Source organism: Xylona heveae (genome assembly GCF_001619985.1).
Source record: "Xylona heveae TC161 unplaced genomic scaffold L228scaffold_12, whole genome shotgun sequence".
Lineage (NCBI taxonomy): Eukaryota > Fungi > Ascomycota > Xylonomycetes > Xylonales > Xylonaceae > Xylona > Xylona heveae.
The window spans coordinates 328,179-346,430 of NW_017264204.1; the positions used below are offsets into that span (position 1 = coordinate 328,179).

Here is an 18,252-nt window from a genome sequence, read left to right on the forward strand (position 1 = left end):
TGATGATGGAAAGTGTCCATGGCATTGACGTGAGCTGGCTACATCATTCGCCTAAAGGTGAGAGAAGCACAACCGCGCTTTCAGCCGCTTCAACTTCATCGTTGCCACAACGCCGGGAATCAGGCATTGAATTCTGATTGATACTTATAATGTTAGACAATGGCGATCTCACCCGCTCGCAATCTTACCCGTCAAGCCCGCCCATTCTAAGCTCTCCGCGTCCTGCGCCGGAACAAGAAGACCTATCCGCAGCGACTGCCACGACTTCTGAACCCACGGCGGCTCCGGGATCAAATGGCTCGACCCAGAAGGGCTCAGGCGCGCCTGCCAACGGATTGAATGGCCAGTCGCATTCCTCAGCGCCGTCTACGCCGACCGAGGCATCAAAGCCGCATTTGCCATGGAGATCAACCCTCCTTAGCCGCTCAAATTCTGAGAAGCACTCAACCGCCGCTTCGCCCAGCGAAACGTTGCAGTCTGCCCAAGCCGAACCACAAAAACCGCTTCAAAGACGGAATTCATGGATCTCATCAATAAGCTCCAAATTCTCCAGTCCGCAGTCCCACAACAGTAACTCCGCAAATGGGACGAATGTCACCAAAACTCTACCAGCGGAGAGCCCGAAAGTCTCTACATCGCCCAATAACCCGCCTGATATAAATCCGTTTGGGGCGCCTGTTTCTCCCTCTGCTGCAACGGCAAAAGGTGAAGACATGACCCCTTATGTTCCCCAGCCTCCCAAAACCGGACATCCATCGTTTCTCACAAATGCGTTGCGTCGATTATCGACTGGTGGACAAACGTCTGGCTCTTGCAAGGCGCCGTCTAATGGCGGGGTCTGCAAGCGCCGAGTCTTGAACGTGGATGTGAACCGCGACCGATGCAAAATTCAAGAGCTCGAGCCATCCAAACTAAGACGGGTTGCATTTTGCGTTGATGTAGAGATCGCGGGCGCATCTCGTTATACCGATGAAAACGACCAGGTAGCCGCGAATCTTGGCTCCCCAGAACCGGCAACTGACGTCGACAAGGTGGTTGAGGTTAAGAAGAAAAAACAAAAAGATAGGAAGATGAAGGAGAAAAGCGAGGGCGAGGCGCTGAAGCATCCGGAAGCAGTTGTAGTGGAAAAGGAGGAGCTGGGTGTCGTAAGAGCAACTGGCGAACCTGTCGGTGAGGAGAATGGCTCCCCTCCAAAATCGAGCGGCGAACCTGAAAAGCAGCCAGAGCCAAACCGGAAGAAGGAGAAGAAGAAGCGATCCGAAGAGGAGCGCAAGGCAAGACGGGAGCGGAAGAGACGTCAAGCGGAGGCGAATGGAACTATTCCAGTGGAATTCACAAGGGACGGCAATCGTAGACCCAGTAATCCAAAAGGCTCTGGGTCAAAGATGCAGGACCGGCCAACAATTGATCCATTGAGGATATACAGACGGTGTTGTCAACTACGGGAGTCGGGAATCCTGAAGAAGGTTACAGAGCAGCTATCATCACCATCTGCTTGCGCCGCGGCCACGCCAGGGGTAGTTTCATGCTTGGACCTGTCAGATTGTCATCTGCAGCTCTCGGATATAATTACTCTCGGGGATTGGCTGGCAATCGTTCCTGTGAAAAAGCTCATGCTTGAGAATTGTGCGCTGGGAGATGAAGCGGTCAGGATTATCTTGGCGGGCCTTCTGGCGGTCAAATCAACGTCTCGTGATCAAACACGGCAACCTAGCGGACCAGCAGAATATCAGGACCACAAGCACGAGGAAACCCATGGCATGATCGAAAAAATGTCCCTTAAACACAATGTCAACATCGGTTCAGAAGGATGGAGACACATTGGCCTTTTTTTGAACATGTCGCGCTCGATAAAGGCCATCGATGTTTCCATGAATCCTTTCCCGCGAATGTGCCAGTCGTGCGGGTCAGGTCCATTGTTTAAAGGATCTGGGAAGAAAAGTCCACCGGAAGATATGGCCGCCCTCTTCTCGAAAGCCATATCTGAGCGATTAGCTGGCCCCCAGCTTGAGGAGCTTATCATGGACGAGTGCGGTCTCAATACCGATCAACTAGGCAAAATAGCGGATGCAGTCATCCAAACCGGTATCAGACGGCTTGGTGTTGCAAGTAATCATCTTACCACTGAAGGTCTGGATCATATTCTCCGCTATGTGCGATCCGGTAAATGCGAAGGCCTGGATCTTGGAGGTAATGATCTCAGCGAGCAGCTACATTTGCTGTCTGAAGCGTTGGATGATAAGATACCGCTTTACGCCCTCAGTCTCGCTGACTGCAATCTGTCTCCATCGTCATTGTCGGTGGTCATGCCAGCATTCGTTTCCCTTCCGAATCTCCGCTTCATAGACCTCTCCCATAACCGAAAGCTCTTTGCGACGCAACCAGACGCATTGAGCTTGCTTCGCAAATATATTCCCAAGTTAAGTCATCTGAAGAGGCTTCATCTAGTTGATGTGTCTCTGACACCAGAGCACGCTATTGCGCTAGTTGAAGTTCTCCCTGAGAATGGCAGCCTTGCGCACCTCAATATTCTGGAGAATCCAGCGATAACTGCTGTCGCCACCGCCAAAGATGAAGTCGGTCAGGAGGAAGCTTGCGCGCTCTATGCCTCTCTTATGGCTGCCACTCGAGTTTCCAAGACAATAATATGCATTGATGTGGACGTACCTGGTCCAGAAACTAGCGAAGTCGTCAAGGCACTGGCCAAGCAGGTTGTTGCATACTGTCTTCTAAACATGGAACGTGGACCTGTTGCGGAGGCAATCGACACATCATCCGTCGTTTCCCATGAGCATCATGAAAATGAAAAGGTTTCACACGTTCCTGAGGTATTACTACAGCTTGTGGGTCACGTGGAAGGGTATTCAGAGAATCACGACGATGATGATGCGGCTCCAGACAATGATTACGTTCTCGGTGGCACGGGTCTGGTCAAAGCGCTTGGCGTTTGTTTGGGAAATAAGTCTCTCGACTCTCCACATCTTCAACCGTCCACCCCTAGTGAACCGGGTTCCTCTCCACTTGCGGTGATTCATGGTCGGGGAAGGGCCAAGAACATGTCTAAGAATCTGTTGGAGAGCGCACGAAAAATACGGGTTCGACTGCAACCGGCGTTGGCTCGCGAAGCAAGAGCTGAAGATGACATGAATTACAGTATGTTTTGGCGGATTTCCTTCAAGTTTCAATCCTTACTAACTTCTATTGTTTTCCCCTTCCAGAACGTTTACTCTTCCTGGATTCCACTCTCGAACGCATGATTCAACGCTTTGAGGATGAATACCCAGAATGTCGCGTTCGGCAACCGGGGGCTGCCCCATCCCAGCAGCCGTCTGTTGAGGCAAGCTCCGACACGAACAGCATTGAAGAAGTTTCGCTCAATGGCGGCGATCAACAGACTGCAGATAGTTCTGCCCTGCTGTCCGAGTCAGGCTTGGTTGGTGACGATGTGGAAGCTGAAGGAGAAGGAGAAGGAGAAGGAGAATACCACGTCGGTCTCCCTCGACGCGCATCTGACGTGTCTCTCGCATCTCGTGCACTGCTTGAAGAAGAAGGCCGCATGCACCGATTCGGCCAGCAAGTCCGCCGAGACATTCTTCGCCCAGAGACCCTGGATCACGCCCACGGCACAACCGGAGAGGAGCAGGAGTCGGACCATCTCAAAGTCTTGCGGCAGAAGCTCGAGGCGCTTGATGGCGAAGAGATTCGAAACAAGGTTTTTGAAGCAGGCGGCCCTGCCGCCGTCCTTCGCGAGCTTGGCGCCACTGCAGAGCAGTTAAAGACTCTCGAGCACGACGATCCAGAAGCATTTCGAAGCTTTCGCGAAGCACAACTGACAGCGCAAGCTAATGTCGAGGCGCTACGATCCGCGCAAACCTCATGAGTGGGTGGTCCCTTGTCCTTAGAAGTTCACTTTCTCCTTCTACTCTCTCGGATTTTTCGTCGTCGGGCGATTTTAGCTGTTACCAGTCACATATATATATCACGATACCCAGCCATGCCTTTGGAGCAAAACAGAGCGGATAGCATGTTTTAGTTTTTTAGTTTTTTTCCCCACCTTGGGGTGTTGAAGTGTATACTTTTTGTTTTGGTTTTTCTTTCTCTGTTAAGCTTTCTTGACTTTCCAAAAGGAGTTTGACGGTGTTCAAAGGGAGTTTTTGCAATGGCGACGAGGATATTGTTGACAGCGATGGATTTAATTTTCCTGTCAAGTTTGGCAATGGGCGCAAAAGGCAACGCACAGACTTCGCAGCGGATTATGGATGATTTCGAAAGCAAGGCGATGGCTACACTGTTCTGGGCATTGTGTGATTTTCTGTTATGCTTTATTGTTCTGTTAGAGGATATTGGGGGGCTTTTGCATGTACGATATGTCTAAGTTATTATGTCTAGCAACCTTTTACATGTTTCTACCACCTATAGGTGGAGCGAATTTTTTTCGGGTCGAAGCTGGTGGAAAATATAGCAGATTGCTTTCCCTCATTGCTCATCGGAATATGACCTTTGTTTCAACGTATACGATCATGACCATGACTAAAGAGAAAAAAATTTGTTATAAATTGATTAAGAAACCAGAGTAATATCGCTCTTAAATGCCAAGGGTTCTACTTCCCCTGCGAAGGGGAGAGTGGCAAAAAAAGAAATCCGACACCGATGGGACTCGAACCCACAATCTTTGCCAAGCGCCTAATCCCTCCCATTGGAAGGGCACACCGGAAAGCAACGCCTTACCATTAGGCCACGGTGCCTTGGAACTGAAATACTGTTCACTTATTCTATCCCATAATGCATTGAGTTTTGCAAAACTTCTCTTGCGGAAGAGGTTCCCCCGTACGTAAGCGAACGTCAATAGTATCTGTAAGCTCCGACCTCGTAAGTAGGTTGTGTGCCTGCAACTCAACATCCTCATATAGCTTGTTCCGCAACATTTCATCACCATCACCTTAAACACTCCCCTTTTCACACTGCATATTACTGCCTAGAATTTCCGAACACTCTTCTTAACCAAATCTTTTCAGCCGCACCTATTTCCTCAGAGAAAAACAACCCACCATGTCTACTCTGGAAGACTTGGAGAATCTGGAGCGCGAAGGCAAGGAGGACAAGAGAGAAGACGGCGAAGACGGAGACAAGGATGGCAAGAAGAAGCCCGACCAGTCCGGCGATGCGGAGATGAAAGACGAAAATGAAGAGAAGAAGGACGACGAGATTTTCGATGCCGACGTCCTCAACTCCAGCACACGAGACATTATCAACAGACGGCGATTATTAGAAAACGATGCGCGGATTATGCGGAGCGAGTTCCAGCGGTTGAGCCACGAGAAGGCAGCCATGAATGAGAAGATCAAGGACAACTTGGATAAGATTGAGAATAATAGGTATGTTGTTGATTCCCCGATGCAAGCGCTCTCCCGGGGTTCTATCCCGGTGGTTGTTCTTGATGACGGCTGCTCCACTTCTCATCTCCGGATTCATCTCCGGATATTCAACCCATCATGTCTCACTGTTACTCTACACGTTATTTGGAAGGAAAGAAGGAAAACGCAGTATCTAATGGTTGCTACAATACAGACAATTACCCTACCTTGTCGGCAACGTAGTTGAGCTACTTGATCTGGATGTGTCAGAAGAGGCGGCAGAGGAGGGAGCCAACATCGACCTTGACGCCACCAGAGTAGGCAAGTCTGCGGTTATCAAGACGTCGACCCGGCAAACCATTTTCCTGCCGCTCATCGGTCTTGTGGACCCGAACAACTTAAAACCGGGCGATCTCATTGGTGTCAACAAGGATTCGTACCTGGTGCTCGATACTCTGCCCGCCGAATACGACAGCCGTGTCAAGGCGATGGAGGTCGATGAGAAGCCTACGGAGAAATACACGGATGTTGGCGGTCTAGACAAGCAGATTGAAGAACTCGTCGAGGCAATCGTATGGCCCATGAAGGAAGCGGATCGGTTCAAGAAGATTGGTATCAAGGCTCCCAAGGGTATGTCCCCTCTCCCTTCCTCTCTCTCTCCCAGTCTTAAAGTAGACTTCCCTTTTCAAGATTTATCCACTGCTAACGCTTTCAACCCTTTTGCAGGTGCTCTCATGTACGGACCCCCAGGCACAGGAAAGACACTATTAGCACGAGCCTGCGCCGCCCAAACAGACGCCACATTCTTGAAGCTTGCCGGACCTCAGCTTGTGCAAATGTTCATCGGAGACGGTGCGAAGCTGGTACGAGACTGCTTCGCACTCGCCAAGGAGAAGGCACCCGCGATTATCTTCATTGACGAGCTCGACGCCGTTGGCACCAAGCGATTCGATTCCGAAAAGTCTGGTGACCGTGAAGTTCAGCGAACTATGCTTGAGCTGCTCAACCAGCTCGACGGATTCGCATCCGACGACCGCGTCAAGGTGCTAGCGGCAACGAACCGTGTCGATGTCCTCGACCCTGCCCTGCTCCGATCCGGCCGTCTCGATCGTAAGATTGAGTTCCCCTTGCCCAACGAAGAGGCCCGGGCGCAGATTCTGCGCATCCACAGCCGTAAAATGACTGTCGATGACGGCGTCAACTGGCCCGAACTGGCCCGCTCGACGGACGAGTTTGGTGGCGCCCAGCTCAAGGCCGTCTGTGTCGAGGCTGGCATGATTGCTCTTCGCTCCGGCCAGTCCAAGATCATCCACGAGCATTACGTGGATGCCATTGCAGAAGTCCAGGCCAAGAAGAAGGATACTGTCAACTTTTATGCTTAGAGTGTATTCTGTTGTGCACGACATGTACTCGTTTTTTCCCCCCGATCGGCTTCATTTCATTTCTTCCTCTTTTTTTTTTCTCCTCTTATCATCCCATCTAGCTCATTTCCCTCCCACCTTTTTCTTTTTCCCCTCATAAGTTACAAAGACATCTGTAATTTTACCTACCATTACTACTACAACTACAACTACATAACGAGAGCAAAGCTAAGCTTTTGATTTCCCTTTTTTTGCTTTATAAGTTTTCCGAGCTGAAAATAAATGAAATGTAAACTCGTCAATTAAAGTACAAGTAAATATCCACGCCTTTCACAGGCTGGCGGTCAATCGAGATGTGGCGGAGAGGACACATCTTCATCATCTTTATACGGCCAATTCCGCCAACAAATCTCACGCTCATGAACATCACACTGCCGTAGCATCTCCAGCCTCAGTTCTGCGTTCTTCTGGGCCGCCCACTCGAAATTCTCTGGCTCTGTACCTCCCTCTAGATCAATGCCCAACTCACTTCTCACTCTAGAGAGCAACGCCTCAGACTCATTCCACTCTGAGGACTCGTCCATTGCAGCTTTCCTTTCTTCTTTCGAGAACGACACTGGACAAGGCAAGGACGAAATGCCAGTACTCCAGATATCTGGGTCTGTAATACCGACCAGTGCTGCTCGGAGATTGATCACATCCGCATCCCAAGGGTACGCTGTCTGCTGAATCAAGTACTGGCGCATGCCCAAGTGTGGAATTGTTCGGAGAGCATTCAAATGTTTTTTATTGTGTATTCCCGTAGCTGCCGTGTAGTAGAGGTTTGCCTCTTCCAAACGGAAGTTGACCATGGTTTTTATCTGCTCTTGTTCACTCATTCTGTAATATTCTTCCGGAAGCGTGGGGATTTTTAGACTCTGAGGACGGGATGTGTCATGCTCACAGAAGTCCGGATAGCCTGATTGTATGAATAAAGGAAGGATTGTTGCATCCTGCCAATCAATAATGCTGGCGATCTGAGTGGAACCCGGAACAAGTAATATGTTTGCGAGACTCAAGTCAGGATGTCTCAGCGTTGAGTGGTTATGCTGCTGCTGCAGGTAGGTTTTTTCTGCAGCTGGGACTAAAAAAGGTGCTAGTTGCAGAAATTTTGAAAGAAGCGATGCATGCTCGCGGGGGTCAATGTCATAATCAGTTGGTAAGAGAAACGTTTGTCGCGGCTTTGGCTTTGCGTGATGTCGTAGATGAGAAAGTTCGCGGCGTGCAGCAGCCGTCATGGCGTCCTCTGCTGAAGTCCCTATGATAAAGCAAAAGGGTCAGTCCCGTTCAACAAAAGAGGAACACTTTTGCTTATTGGGTATTAAAAAAATTGTAAATGTACGGAGATAGGCAAGATAGAGAAATCTCACAAGGGCCCCGATCTACCTCCATCATGCCACGCTCATCATGCCAGAACTGCCGCGTAGCAACAGGCCCAATGCAGAAATCTTCCACTTGAAGCGAAAGATGATTCTCTTCATCCTCGATATCATGCTTATGATATAGACAGCCATACCCAGGAAACTTATAATCAAACATTTTCTGTTCAATCTCCGCTATCTGGGTCATGATATGCTTGACTTCGTCAGTCGAGAGAGTCAGCCATCTTGACGCGAGGCTTTCACCTTGCACGCGCTCCATGATAATATACTCGGCTCCAACCGGGTTATTCATGAGCGAGGGGGAATAATCCAAGATCCTGGGGACGGGAATTTGGAGAACATTTCGAAGGAAATTGATCGTGGCGACTTCACTGGCTGTGGAATAATGAGGTGGACCGGAGATGGGGGTAGGAATACGCGCGACGACTTCACGGCCGTCGTCTGTTTCGAGAAGAAACACTTTGTTGAAACCTCCCTCTGCAACCTTGTAGATGCGAGAGTTCTCGCAGTAGTCTCGACCCGTTGCTTTGGCCGCTACGTGGCGTAGTGCTGAAGGGTTGAATTCGACATATCTTTCTCGAGACCGTTTGTCTTCATTGAATCTGACAAAAGTGTCGGTTAGTATATAAGTTACTTTTATACTTTGTTTTCATGACTATTCAAGTAAACTGGGAGACTTGAGTCACTGACATCCATCGTCTCGATGTATTCTTGAAGAATGAATCATAACATATTGATGAGTGACTGCGCGTGTGCGAGCGGGGTGGTGAGGCCGCTGCGATTATTACACGCTTGAACGATTTAATTGAAGCATGTTTTAATGGGATACTAATTGTCATCAAGTTATAAGGGAGAAACGTCATGATTCTAATCAAACTCCAGCGTAAGAAGAAAATATCCAAGACTATGAAATGATATGCAGTGTCAGGGAGGTTAAATTGTCAAGTCTTCATGTCAAGTATTGCGGCCGCTGAACCAAGGGGGGAAGTTGGCCATTAAAGCGGCGGGGAAATCGAGAGAAACGGCCGGGCGGAAATGATGCTGGGAATTGCTTCACTAATCGTCATTTTCAGTGTCAAATTCACAGATGCTCACATTTCATCATTTTAGGTGTAATTAAAGTCTTTACTTTTTATAGCAGTAGAGATTGTGCTGCCAAACTACCAGATTCTTTCTTTTATTGGAAGGTAATTATTTTTTTTACAGGGCAAAAAAAAAAAAAAAAAAAGTTAAAAAATTTTTCAGAGGTTACATGTGAATGTCAAAGGGTGTCGTCATTTGGTTAGTGGGGAGAGCTTGAAAAGCAAGAAGAATTGTCAGAGAACTAGAATGACACCAGAGGGAAAAGTGGTTTAATGGGATTGGGAATAACATGATTAAGTAGCCCATATCAGAAGTGGAGGGAGAAGAAACAGCGGCTTGCATGTTTAAAAAAGAGAAAGTAATTAAAAATAGAAAATGGAAACAAGACGAGCATTGGACAAGGGGGGAATAAGAAGGCAACTAAGTGGAAAAGTACTGACAAGGAATGGTAGAGCCGGCCAAAGGGAAAATGAAATTCGACAGCCAGGGAAAGATACAATCTGGGAATTTAAAACGCAATGCCGAGAGATTCATCCAGAAAGAAAGAACATAGCTCGTGAAAGGAAAAAAGAAGAAAAAAATCTAGGCCGATTCGTAGAAGCAAAGAAAAGTAGTGGAAAAATAGAAAGTAGAAAAGGGAAAAAAGGTAGAACGATTTTGCCAGAGATTTTGGAAAATTGTCATCTTGGCTTTGCCTCTCCATAGGGATTGAGGAACATAGAAACTAAACGTAATCAAATAAACATTGAAAAGGGTAAAAAAGATCAAAGGTAGGTGTATCTAAAATCAAGGTGAAAAGGCGATTAGATGTGCTGACCAGATGAAAAGTAGCTGGCAGTAGAAAGAGAACGGAAAAACTTTTGTAAATCGTCGTGAAAAGAAGTAAGATATGTTCCGATGCTTCGGATTTAGAGAAAAAAAAAAATCGAAGTTCCAGGCTGAGATCTGAATTATGACTCGGATGAAAACTTTTGAGAAGATTCATAAGGTAAAGTGCATGCCCTCGACGGTCAAAAAACGTCGATGATTTAATACGGCAAATGCCGGCTTCGATGAAAAAAGGAAATGGCGACGAACAAAGTTTCTGCGTGGATGTTGAGATATGATTGACTCAGAAGAAGAGTCGTGATGGAGAGAGAGCAGGCGAAAAAAGGATCTTTTTCGAAGACACTTGTGCATCATGCAGACTAGCATGAGTCAAGGGAGCAGAAAAATCCCTAAAAGCGTTTGGAGCGCGGTCGAAACCTTAGGCTGCAGCAGTCTGGGCTGCAAAAGATGAGGGCATAAAGAAGGGTTCATGCTGCCGTGCGCAGTAAAGGCAGCCACAGCCAAAACCATGCCCACCCCATATGTTCTGGGCAAATGGCTGAACGTATGGAGTGTGATGATAAGACGGCGGCTGAGAGGGCAGCTGGCCAGCCTGGACGGACCGAGGAACAGCATGCAAAGAATAAGGTGGTGGAGCCACGCCAAACGACCAAGGCCCAGGAAGTCCATAGTATTCGGGTGTGGTCGGGCCCGTCTCGGGGGCGGAAGTAGGAGAATGCTCAATCGGAGCGGGGTAGAACCAATGATCAAAATGACCGGGAGAATGAAACTGTGACTGCTGGCGTTCCACGCCACTTCCGAGCAAAGCCGGGCCGCCAAAATGGGCCGGATACATGGGCGCTGGAGAAAATGGCTTCTGCAGCAAATTCGAACGCTGAATATTTGTATCCAGCGGCGCCAACTTGACGGACTTGCTCGCACGAGCAACCGCTTCAGCAGTCCAGCTCTCCCAATGAGCTCTCCAAGACTCAATATGGTGGCTTTCAACATGCAACTTCCAATCAATATCCACGAGCCATTCGGCCTCCAAAGTATTCAGTTCGGAGACGGCGATGCCGCTCACCTCGGACCAAGACCGGTTCTGGAAGGTGTTGTCATCCAAAAACTTACTCGCCAGCACCAGAGCGACAGTCAACATGCGGTAGACTTGACCGCTCGAGGACTTGCACTGGCCTTGAGCAGGGAGCATGGTCATCCGGGAGGAGAGATAATAGAGACCCAAGAGGATCGTCGAGCTGGGCAGTCGAGTCGAAGCAAGAATCTGAGAGACCCACTTGCGAAAGGCGGGGGGAACGGGCGAAGAAGGCTGCACACTGTGCATAATGTCAATATCTGCGAGGCAGATACGAGAAGCATAGAGGTCATACATTCCCTGTGCCATTTCAGACACAAAATCCGACATCTGTTCCATCTCGTAGTCCAAGTGGGCGGCAACGCCCCCAACGGCCTTGTCTTCCTTGGGAGGCGGCTTTGAGCGAGCATCTTGCTCGAGCTGAGAACGCGCCTGGTACGAAGACAATTCGGCAGCCAGAGCATCTGGCGCGCGAATCGGCGGGAGCGCGGGCGCAGCCACCGAGCCATATCCCGACATCAGAGGAGCAGCCGAGCTTGCAGACGTTGCGGCGGCGACACCATTGTAAGAAGGGGGTGGGTGATAGGCCATCTGGCCAGGAGGGAGAAAGGCAGGCGAAGGACCATAACGCTCCGAAAACTCAAATCTAGCTTTTTCATGCAGGCTACTCATGCCAGGCAGACCCGAAAAGGGGCCTTGATTGACGTGCATCCCTGCGCAACTCCCGGCATTGTAGCTTGGCACGAAGTCGGGAGGTGTCAGGGGCATCTGCGGCGGCAGAGTCCGCGGGTAAAAGGACGGCATGATCAAGAAGAAAAGAGTCGTCGAGAGAAGGGAGGAGACGGCACACCAGTACCGTGCTATGCAACAAATCGTCAGCAAATTATGGACCAACCCACAAGCTTCTCGGTGCGGAAGCCCAAATTCGGGAGATTACCAACCCTCGCCCGCTTCTCAAGACCGGAGTCTATTAAACTGTACCAACGACTGCTCTAGCAGGTTCGCGACATGCACAAAGGTTTGAGACGAGTCCAAGAATTCCGCTGTGGGTAAAGTAACAAGACGACTCGGGGTGGTTGTGAAGCGAACTTTCTTCACTTGAAAAGTCGGATGGAAGAAGAGTCACCACCAAAAGTGACAACGCCGCGTTAAAATATGATCGGAGAAAACAGATGCTTGAATTGCAATGCAGATCGCGGTAGTAAATGGTGAAGTAAAACCAAACTGAGAGTCTGTCCAGCCGATTCGTCGAGACTAAGTTAATAGCTCGCCGGAGTGCTCAAGTCGAGAAGGGGGGTCGAGGAAACGACGTAAATAGCAAGACGACAGCGGTCAAACTTGGAGGACCTTGTCGGAAGTCAACTGGCGGTGGCTGAAACGGTCGTCCTCTGGGAGGTGAAGCCGAAGTGTGCTTGTCTCAGACGTGTCCTCGTGGCGGAGGCTTCTTTCGATCAAGACAGGGACGAAAGCGCGTCGCTGAGAAGACAACGAGCCAAGGGAAAAGCAGCAATGTATCCAGGCGGTTGGAGGAAAGACTTTTATGACCTGTTCGGCTTGAGCAATGATTTCCCAGGTGAGCGAGGAATTCACGATCTCGACTGAGTAATCCACGAATGCCGCTCTCACGACTGACCCACAGGCCGACTTGAATAGTCTACCTTAGCGGCAGACCGAACGTCGAAGACGCGATCAATGTCAGACAGTGGCGATAGTGAACGAGAGCTGCCCGGGAATGACAATAACAATACGGCAAAGAAAAAGAAAAAGAAAAAGGTAGAGGAGGATGGGAGACGTTGAGGTAGAGGGATTTTTTTTTAGAGCGGAAAGAAAGAATTATGGATGACGAGAGTAGAGGAGAGGAAAAGGCGAATATGCAAAAAGGTTTCGGGAAGGGCAGGTAGGGACACAGGACAGGGCAAGAGAAGAGAGACACGCCCACACGCACGCACACACATACAGAGAGAGAAGGGAAGAGACTGGTTGTGTGGGCGACGGGGGATGAGAATTTCTAGGAGGGGGAAAGGATAGACCAAAGGGCAGACGAATCAGAATGGGGCCAAGCCAGAATAGGTGGAAGGGCCAGTGGAGAGGGCAGCAGCAACCTGCCACTTCCATTCGTTTTCTTCTCCCTCTCCCTCCGTCTCTTCCCTCTTCTGCACCCGTGTAAAGAGTAATAGCGTCCTTCGTAGTGATGGATAGTGTGTGTGAGAAGCGTGGGAGAGGAAGAAAAAGTGTGTGTGGACAGGCTCATAGCGCGTGTCCTGTTATGCATCTGCCTGGCATTGAAGTACCTCACTGGCCATTCGCTAGTACCGTTTCTCCAAATTATGGAGGTCTTAGAAGTACTCTCTTGCGTTCAGACAAGCCCAAATCATCGCATAAAATTAGGGACAGATACTTTCTCCTTGGCACAGATCATTCGGCAGAATACTTGGTTCGGTACCTTTCTGGCCCCAGATTATTTCAAGCTGGCGACGTTGCCTGGACCAACCCATTACCAATGAACTACAGCTGTACGAGGCAGGAGCGAGGGAGGGGGTGGGGGCAAAGATCAGGATGGGTCTTCCCCTTCTGGGTTCAGGTAGAAAGCCACTGCAAATTTCTTCCCTCCTCGTTGGCCTCGATGAGGGCAAGCGCCAAAAGGAGCATCCACATCCTCTGGAGAAATATGCCAATCATCTCCTCTCTCTGACTCTCTGACACGTCGAAATTACGGAGGAAGTACGGAGTACCTAACCTTAGGAACATCCAGACTACGAGTCACAGACTCTACAGGAATACTCTTTTACGGCCCTTTTCTTCTCCCGCCCGCCAGGCCTCTCCCAAACAAATTCCTCTCCCCGGCCACCCTTTCCTTTCATTTTACCTACCGACCAAAGCCGCTCAGCCGAAGGGCAGTGCTCTTTTGAGACGGCATCCTTTACGCGGCGGATGCTTTTTCTGGCTCTCAGACAACATAAGGAGAATTTATTACGGAGGTATATATTATAACTCTGTACTTCCCGCATTATTAGTGGATCCTGTTTCTCAAGAGTAGGGCTTGTCATCTTTGTTTGCCCCACAGCCTCATAGCTTCAATTCCGTTTTCGTGCTCAGTACAGTGAAATGTAAGAATCATACTGTCATGTGAGAATGTGGGAGAGCAACCATCTTCTACTGGGCTCATCCAAACTTAGCATCTGTGATGGCAAACATGTGCAATTCCCTCAGCCCTCAAGCGTCACACTCACCTCTTGGGCCGCTCTTTCGATGATGAACACTCGGTGAGAGTGACAAGGGATAAGAATGACGGCTCAGTGATCGTCCCACCTACTGACGCACAACTGCAGCGGTCAACCCATTTTGGCCACTCATAAGGGCGCTCAATTTGCAGACCAAGTTATCCTGTCACCGAAAAGTACTTTCGTAGTGTCGGTTGGATCATTGGTCTCCTGTGCAACGCTTCCTTTTCTTCTGCCATTAGTTTTATTGTCGAATGAAACGGCCTTTTCTGGGCCCATTTACAGAAGAGTGAAGCACCAAAATGGGCATTCCTCTGCTAACTCATGTGCGGTCCTTCGTACCGTGGGTTGCCCCGTCTACCCGCGAGATTTTATCCCTGCAACTCAAAAGGCTGCCTACAATACCTGCTTTGTGGTTGGACGTGAAACCGTTGCCTGATTCTCCCATGATAGAGCCTGGCTAATCGTCGAAGCTGGTCGGTCTTAGCAAATCCACGTGTCAAAGCAGCGCGCATATATACCATATGCCCGAGTACCTTGGTCAACAACACGCCCAGGAACGTACCTTGCACTGTCCACTTTACGTTAGGCCAAGAATTCGGATTTCTATATTAGGAAGGAATTCCAATCCAAGTGCTCTCTCTCCACGACAAAATATTATTGACCAGAAGACCGTTACCATTAGCATGTAGCATAGCCGCCTTTAATGCTGTTTCGCGGCATTTTTCCCTTCCTCTAGTTGAGGAAATCCGGCACCGATCGTGATAAGACATTGATACGTGACGACTTGGATGCGGCAGACCAAAACCCCTGTAACAACCAACGAAACTTTCTCGTGCTGCAGTCCTGCCCACGAGAAGCATACCCGACTTGTAACGTTCTTCGTGCTACCTGTACGAAGCTTATCACCTTACAGAGGACCTTACTCTCCTCGAGCCCGGCCGCGTTACTGTGATCGACTGATAGGACGCGGGCAACAGCGACATGACTTGGCTGCAAGTCCTGGAGAACCCTACCTAAGGTAGCTTCTTCCAATGATCAAGAAGTATTAGGCTGATCTCCGCTTGTGGTGATTTTGTAATGTCACTTCCGCTTCGGCATTCCCACATCTCTGTAAGAGGAACGAGTAATGCTGTAACACAGACTGACGCGGAGCAGTGATAGATGCTCCTGGAAGAAACAAGGCCTACCTCACCTACCTAATGAGAGACGGAGCTTTGACGCGCCTGTACGAATGTACTGCGAAAGGGGAAAGTGCCGCACGAGCGTATGTCCTGCCTCTTGATTGGTACGAATCCATCTAACGTGGCATTCCTTCCCCTTTAATCTTCTTGTAAAACAGCAATACTTTGGCATCTCAGTAACGGAGCAATCAACTACCGCACCTTACTCTGTTTAGCCTCTGGATTGTATACTGTCGAGGCAATTCGATATAGTAATTGGTTTGTAGCTCACGTGGCAATCAACGACGTAATGGACCACAGAATGGAGAGCGACATTATTTTCTGATTATAAGAAGCTGGTTCGCGATGCTCAGATTATGTGATATTGCAAGAAGTTTGAAATATCAGATGATGGCTTCTACCTCCCGCTGCTCCCAAGAGCTTTCCATCGCATTGAATTTCATGAGAGCAGGAAAAGCTAAGCAGGAAAGGACCAGAACGCAATGACCTTGTACTGAATCATTTATTAACCTTAGAATAGCATATTTGATAACTAGCAATTGAGATATCAGGGAGAGAAACACATGGCAAGGGGCTCCACAAGAGCGCCTCCTCATAAGCATTGAAATAGTAATTGAGTGCATCAGCACGAAATAGAGCGACAAAATGTAGATTCCCCCAATCCGTGATGTGCGCCTAACCAGCAAGCTTTTCTCGTCTCGCTTGAACGCCATATTTCTGAACCAAAGAATAGTAGGGGAAAGCGAAAAAAAAAAATCAAAGATTAGCATGAGAGGGTCATTGACATGGTTGACGAGCGGACACTGTCCCACTTCATTCTCCATCATGGTGCAACTACAATCCTAATAATGGATCCGAAGTTTCGATCTTGCGCCATCCTTGTGCTCAGTGTCCCATGTGGTCTTCCAGTTGAGCTGCTCCTGTCTTGCTTTCATGAAAGCCTCCAGACAGTCGGAGGGAAGTTCACGCCACACATCTTCGTCCACGTCGAGGAGACTCTTAGGATCAAGGTCGGCGCAATCACCATCGGGGCCGGGAAGTCCTAGACCAGAAATAGGCGGTGATTCAAAGTATGTATCGGTGATCAGATAGTTGCGGGAATGAACTGGCGACACGGGCGTGAAAATGGAATGTTGGCCAGCCATATGCTTAACAGAGGCCTTTGGAGCCCCAGTACCGTTCACAAGGTGCTCAGTACCATTGATTTCTTGAGAAAAGTTGTCATGTTCATGGGAGTCGCCATCGGCCAGAGAGGGCGGAATTGGCTCCCAACGGGCATGAGTAGGCTGCATCATAGCGGGGTAGTGCATCAGATTCGTGTGGGGGTCATAAACACCATCCAAGGTCTGTCGACGACCAGCCAGAAGTGTCGTGTTAAAGCGGCTATACAATCAAAGTCAGTAACTGCTTATCCTCTTCTTAAGGAGGGCGATAGAATATCATCTTTGCCGTCAAACATACCTAGCTTCCTGAGCATGCTCAAACATCCAGTTATGCCCAGTAACAATTACTTTCCGTTTCTTGGTGTCTAGGATTTTGCCATTGGTGATCGGGATGCTCGGAACGCCAGTGTGGTAAACGCTGCTTGCGCCATGCCAAGCAACATATCTATTACGATCATACTGTTCTCCTGGAGCAGGTAGTTTGTCATTGGGATCAGCGAGTTCCCCTTCTACTTCCCCATTCGCGCGGGCAGCAGCAGCCTGATAGTCATCGATGACCCGCTTACCGCCGATGATGATGCGGGCTCCAAATTCCCTAAAGACAGAACGAGCGGTGACGACACCAATGGCACGGCCTTTGTAGGAATGAGGGATGATTTCTCTTTCGATAAGATCCCGCTTGGCGGCTTCATCGATAATGATTTTATAGAGCTGCTTGTGTTTCTGGAAAAACAAATAACTGTCCCTGAACCCTATACATCTTGCCGGTTCAGTCGAAAGCATGTAGAGTCGCTCGCCTCGTCCAAGAATAGTGAAAGTGCGGACACGATATTCTCTCCCTCCAAGTAAGTGACCCATTTTGTCCACCTTTGTCTCTCCTTCAGGATCCTCTGGCAGCGCAACTTCATCGTCGATGACGTCCATCATGTTTCCTTCCTTGTCGATGGGGACTTGGGTTACGTGTGAAGGGCCGCCCTTTTGCTTCCACCTGCCTCCGCCGGTTGGGGGGCGGCCGCGACGGCGCTTTATTGGTGTTCCTACTTCCGACCCAGGTTCATTGGCAGTCTCGTCGATATTATCCCAGTCAGCAGGTCGATTCTTCGGAGGTCGTCCAGCACGTCGTTTCCTAGGTATGATGGGTTGTATTGGCGCGGGTGTGGATGGTTCAGAAACAGGTTCGGAGTTCTGGGCTGGGGTGCCGAGGTCTTCTTCCTCAACAGCGGACGAAGCGCCTTCTTCAGGCACATCAACCACTTCTTCATCAGAGGCGTCGGCAATGAGGGGCGTTGGTGTTCCTGGCGAACACTTCTGTCAGAAAATGCATACAATTTGCAATTGAGTGGTAGAGCAATTTACTAATGGATGCTGCTGCGGCTTGAGCCGCTGCGCGGGGTCTGCGTCCCATAGTTTCTGGATTGTTGTGCGCGGTGCCCAAGCTTTCCTTTGATTTATTTTTGCCCCAGAGTACAAGCCCCAGGGATTGCGCTTTGTCGACGAAGATTCACCGTGCAATAAATGATGGCAAGGTATCGCGACGCGAAAGAGGTCAAAAGCTTAGTTTGTCC

The 18,252-nt window shown here is 49.3% G+C and overlaps 6 protein-coding genes and 1 non-coding gene across 7 annotated transcripts; 3 read left to right on the top strand and 4 right to left on the bottom strand.

Moving 5' to 3' along the window:
* Positions 1–5: 5 nt before the first annotated feature.
* L228DRAFT_214798 (RNI-like protein) lies at positions 6–3,880 on the top strand (the record flags this gene model as incomplete). Its single annotated transcript, XM_018330051.1, has 4 exons — positions 6–57; positions 253–983; positions 1,032–3,153; positions 3,219–3,880. 4 exons carry the CDS (start codon positions 6–8, stop codon positions 3,878–3,880), a joined length of 3,567 nt encoding a protein of 1,188 aa, XP_018185219.1.
* Positions 3,881–4,642: 762 nt separating this feature from the next.
* L228DRAFT_t126 lies at positions 4,643–4,745 on the bottom strand. The gene has a single exon. It is a non-coding gene; the product is annotated as a tRNA-Arg (tRNA).
* Positions 4,746–4,811: 66 nt separating this feature from the next.
* On the top strand, positions 4,812–7,080 carry L228DRAFT_250731 (26S protease regulatory subunit 6A). The gene is made up of 3 exons (XM_018333399.1): positions 4,812–5,375; positions 5,569–5,984; positions 6,081–7,080. Exons 1-3 carry the CDS (start codon positions 5,050–5,052, stop codon positions 6,734–6,736), a joined length of 1,398 nt encoding a protein of 465 aa, XP_018185220.1. The 5' UTR covers positions 4,812–5,049; the 3' UTR covers positions 6,737–7,080.
* Positions 7,060–8,789, bottom strand: L228DRAFT_263530 (phosphotransferase enzyme family protein; the record flags this gene model as incomplete). Its single annotated transcript, XM_018334498.1, has 3 exons — positions 7,060–8,012; positions 8,125–8,738; positions 8,779–8,789. The coding sequence occupies 3 exons, from the start codon at positions 8,787–8,789 to the stop codon at positions 7,060–7,062; spliced, it is 1,578 nt and encodes a 525-aa protein (XP_018185221.1).
* A 1,676-nt stretch (positions 8,790–10,465) lies between these two features.
* On the bottom strand, positions 10,466–11,923 carry L228DRAFT_270990 (hypothetical protein; the record flags this gene model as incomplete). The annotated part of the gene is made up of 1 exon (XM_018335467.1): positions 10,466–11,923. One exon carries the CDS (start codon positions 11,921–11,923, stop codon positions 10,466–10,468), a length of 1,458 nt encoding a protein of 485 aa, XP_018185222.1.
* A 1,305-nt stretch (positions 11,924–13,228) lies between these two features.
* L228DRAFT_38340 (hypothetical protein) lies at positions 13,229–14,203 on the top strand. The gene has a single exon (XM_018336542.1). The coding sequence runs from the start codon at positions 13,311–13,313 to the stop codon at positions 13,809–13,811; it is 501 nt and encodes a 166-aa protein (XP_018185223.1). The 5' UTR covers positions 13,229–13,310; the 3' UTR covers positions 13,812–14,203.
* Positions 14,204–16,366: 2,163 nt separating this feature from the next.
* L228DRAFT_270991 (hypothetical protein) lies at positions 16,367–18,092 on the bottom strand (the record flags this gene model as incomplete). Its single annotated transcript, XM_018335468.1, has 3 exons — positions 16,367–16,907; positions 16,986–17,982; positions 18,044–18,092. The coding sequence occupies 3 exons, from the start codon at positions 18,090–18,092 to the stop codon at positions 16,367–16,369; spliced, it is 1,587 nt and encodes a 528-aa protein (XP_018185224.1).
* Between the last annotated feature and the right edge of the window lie 160 nt (positions 18,093–18,252).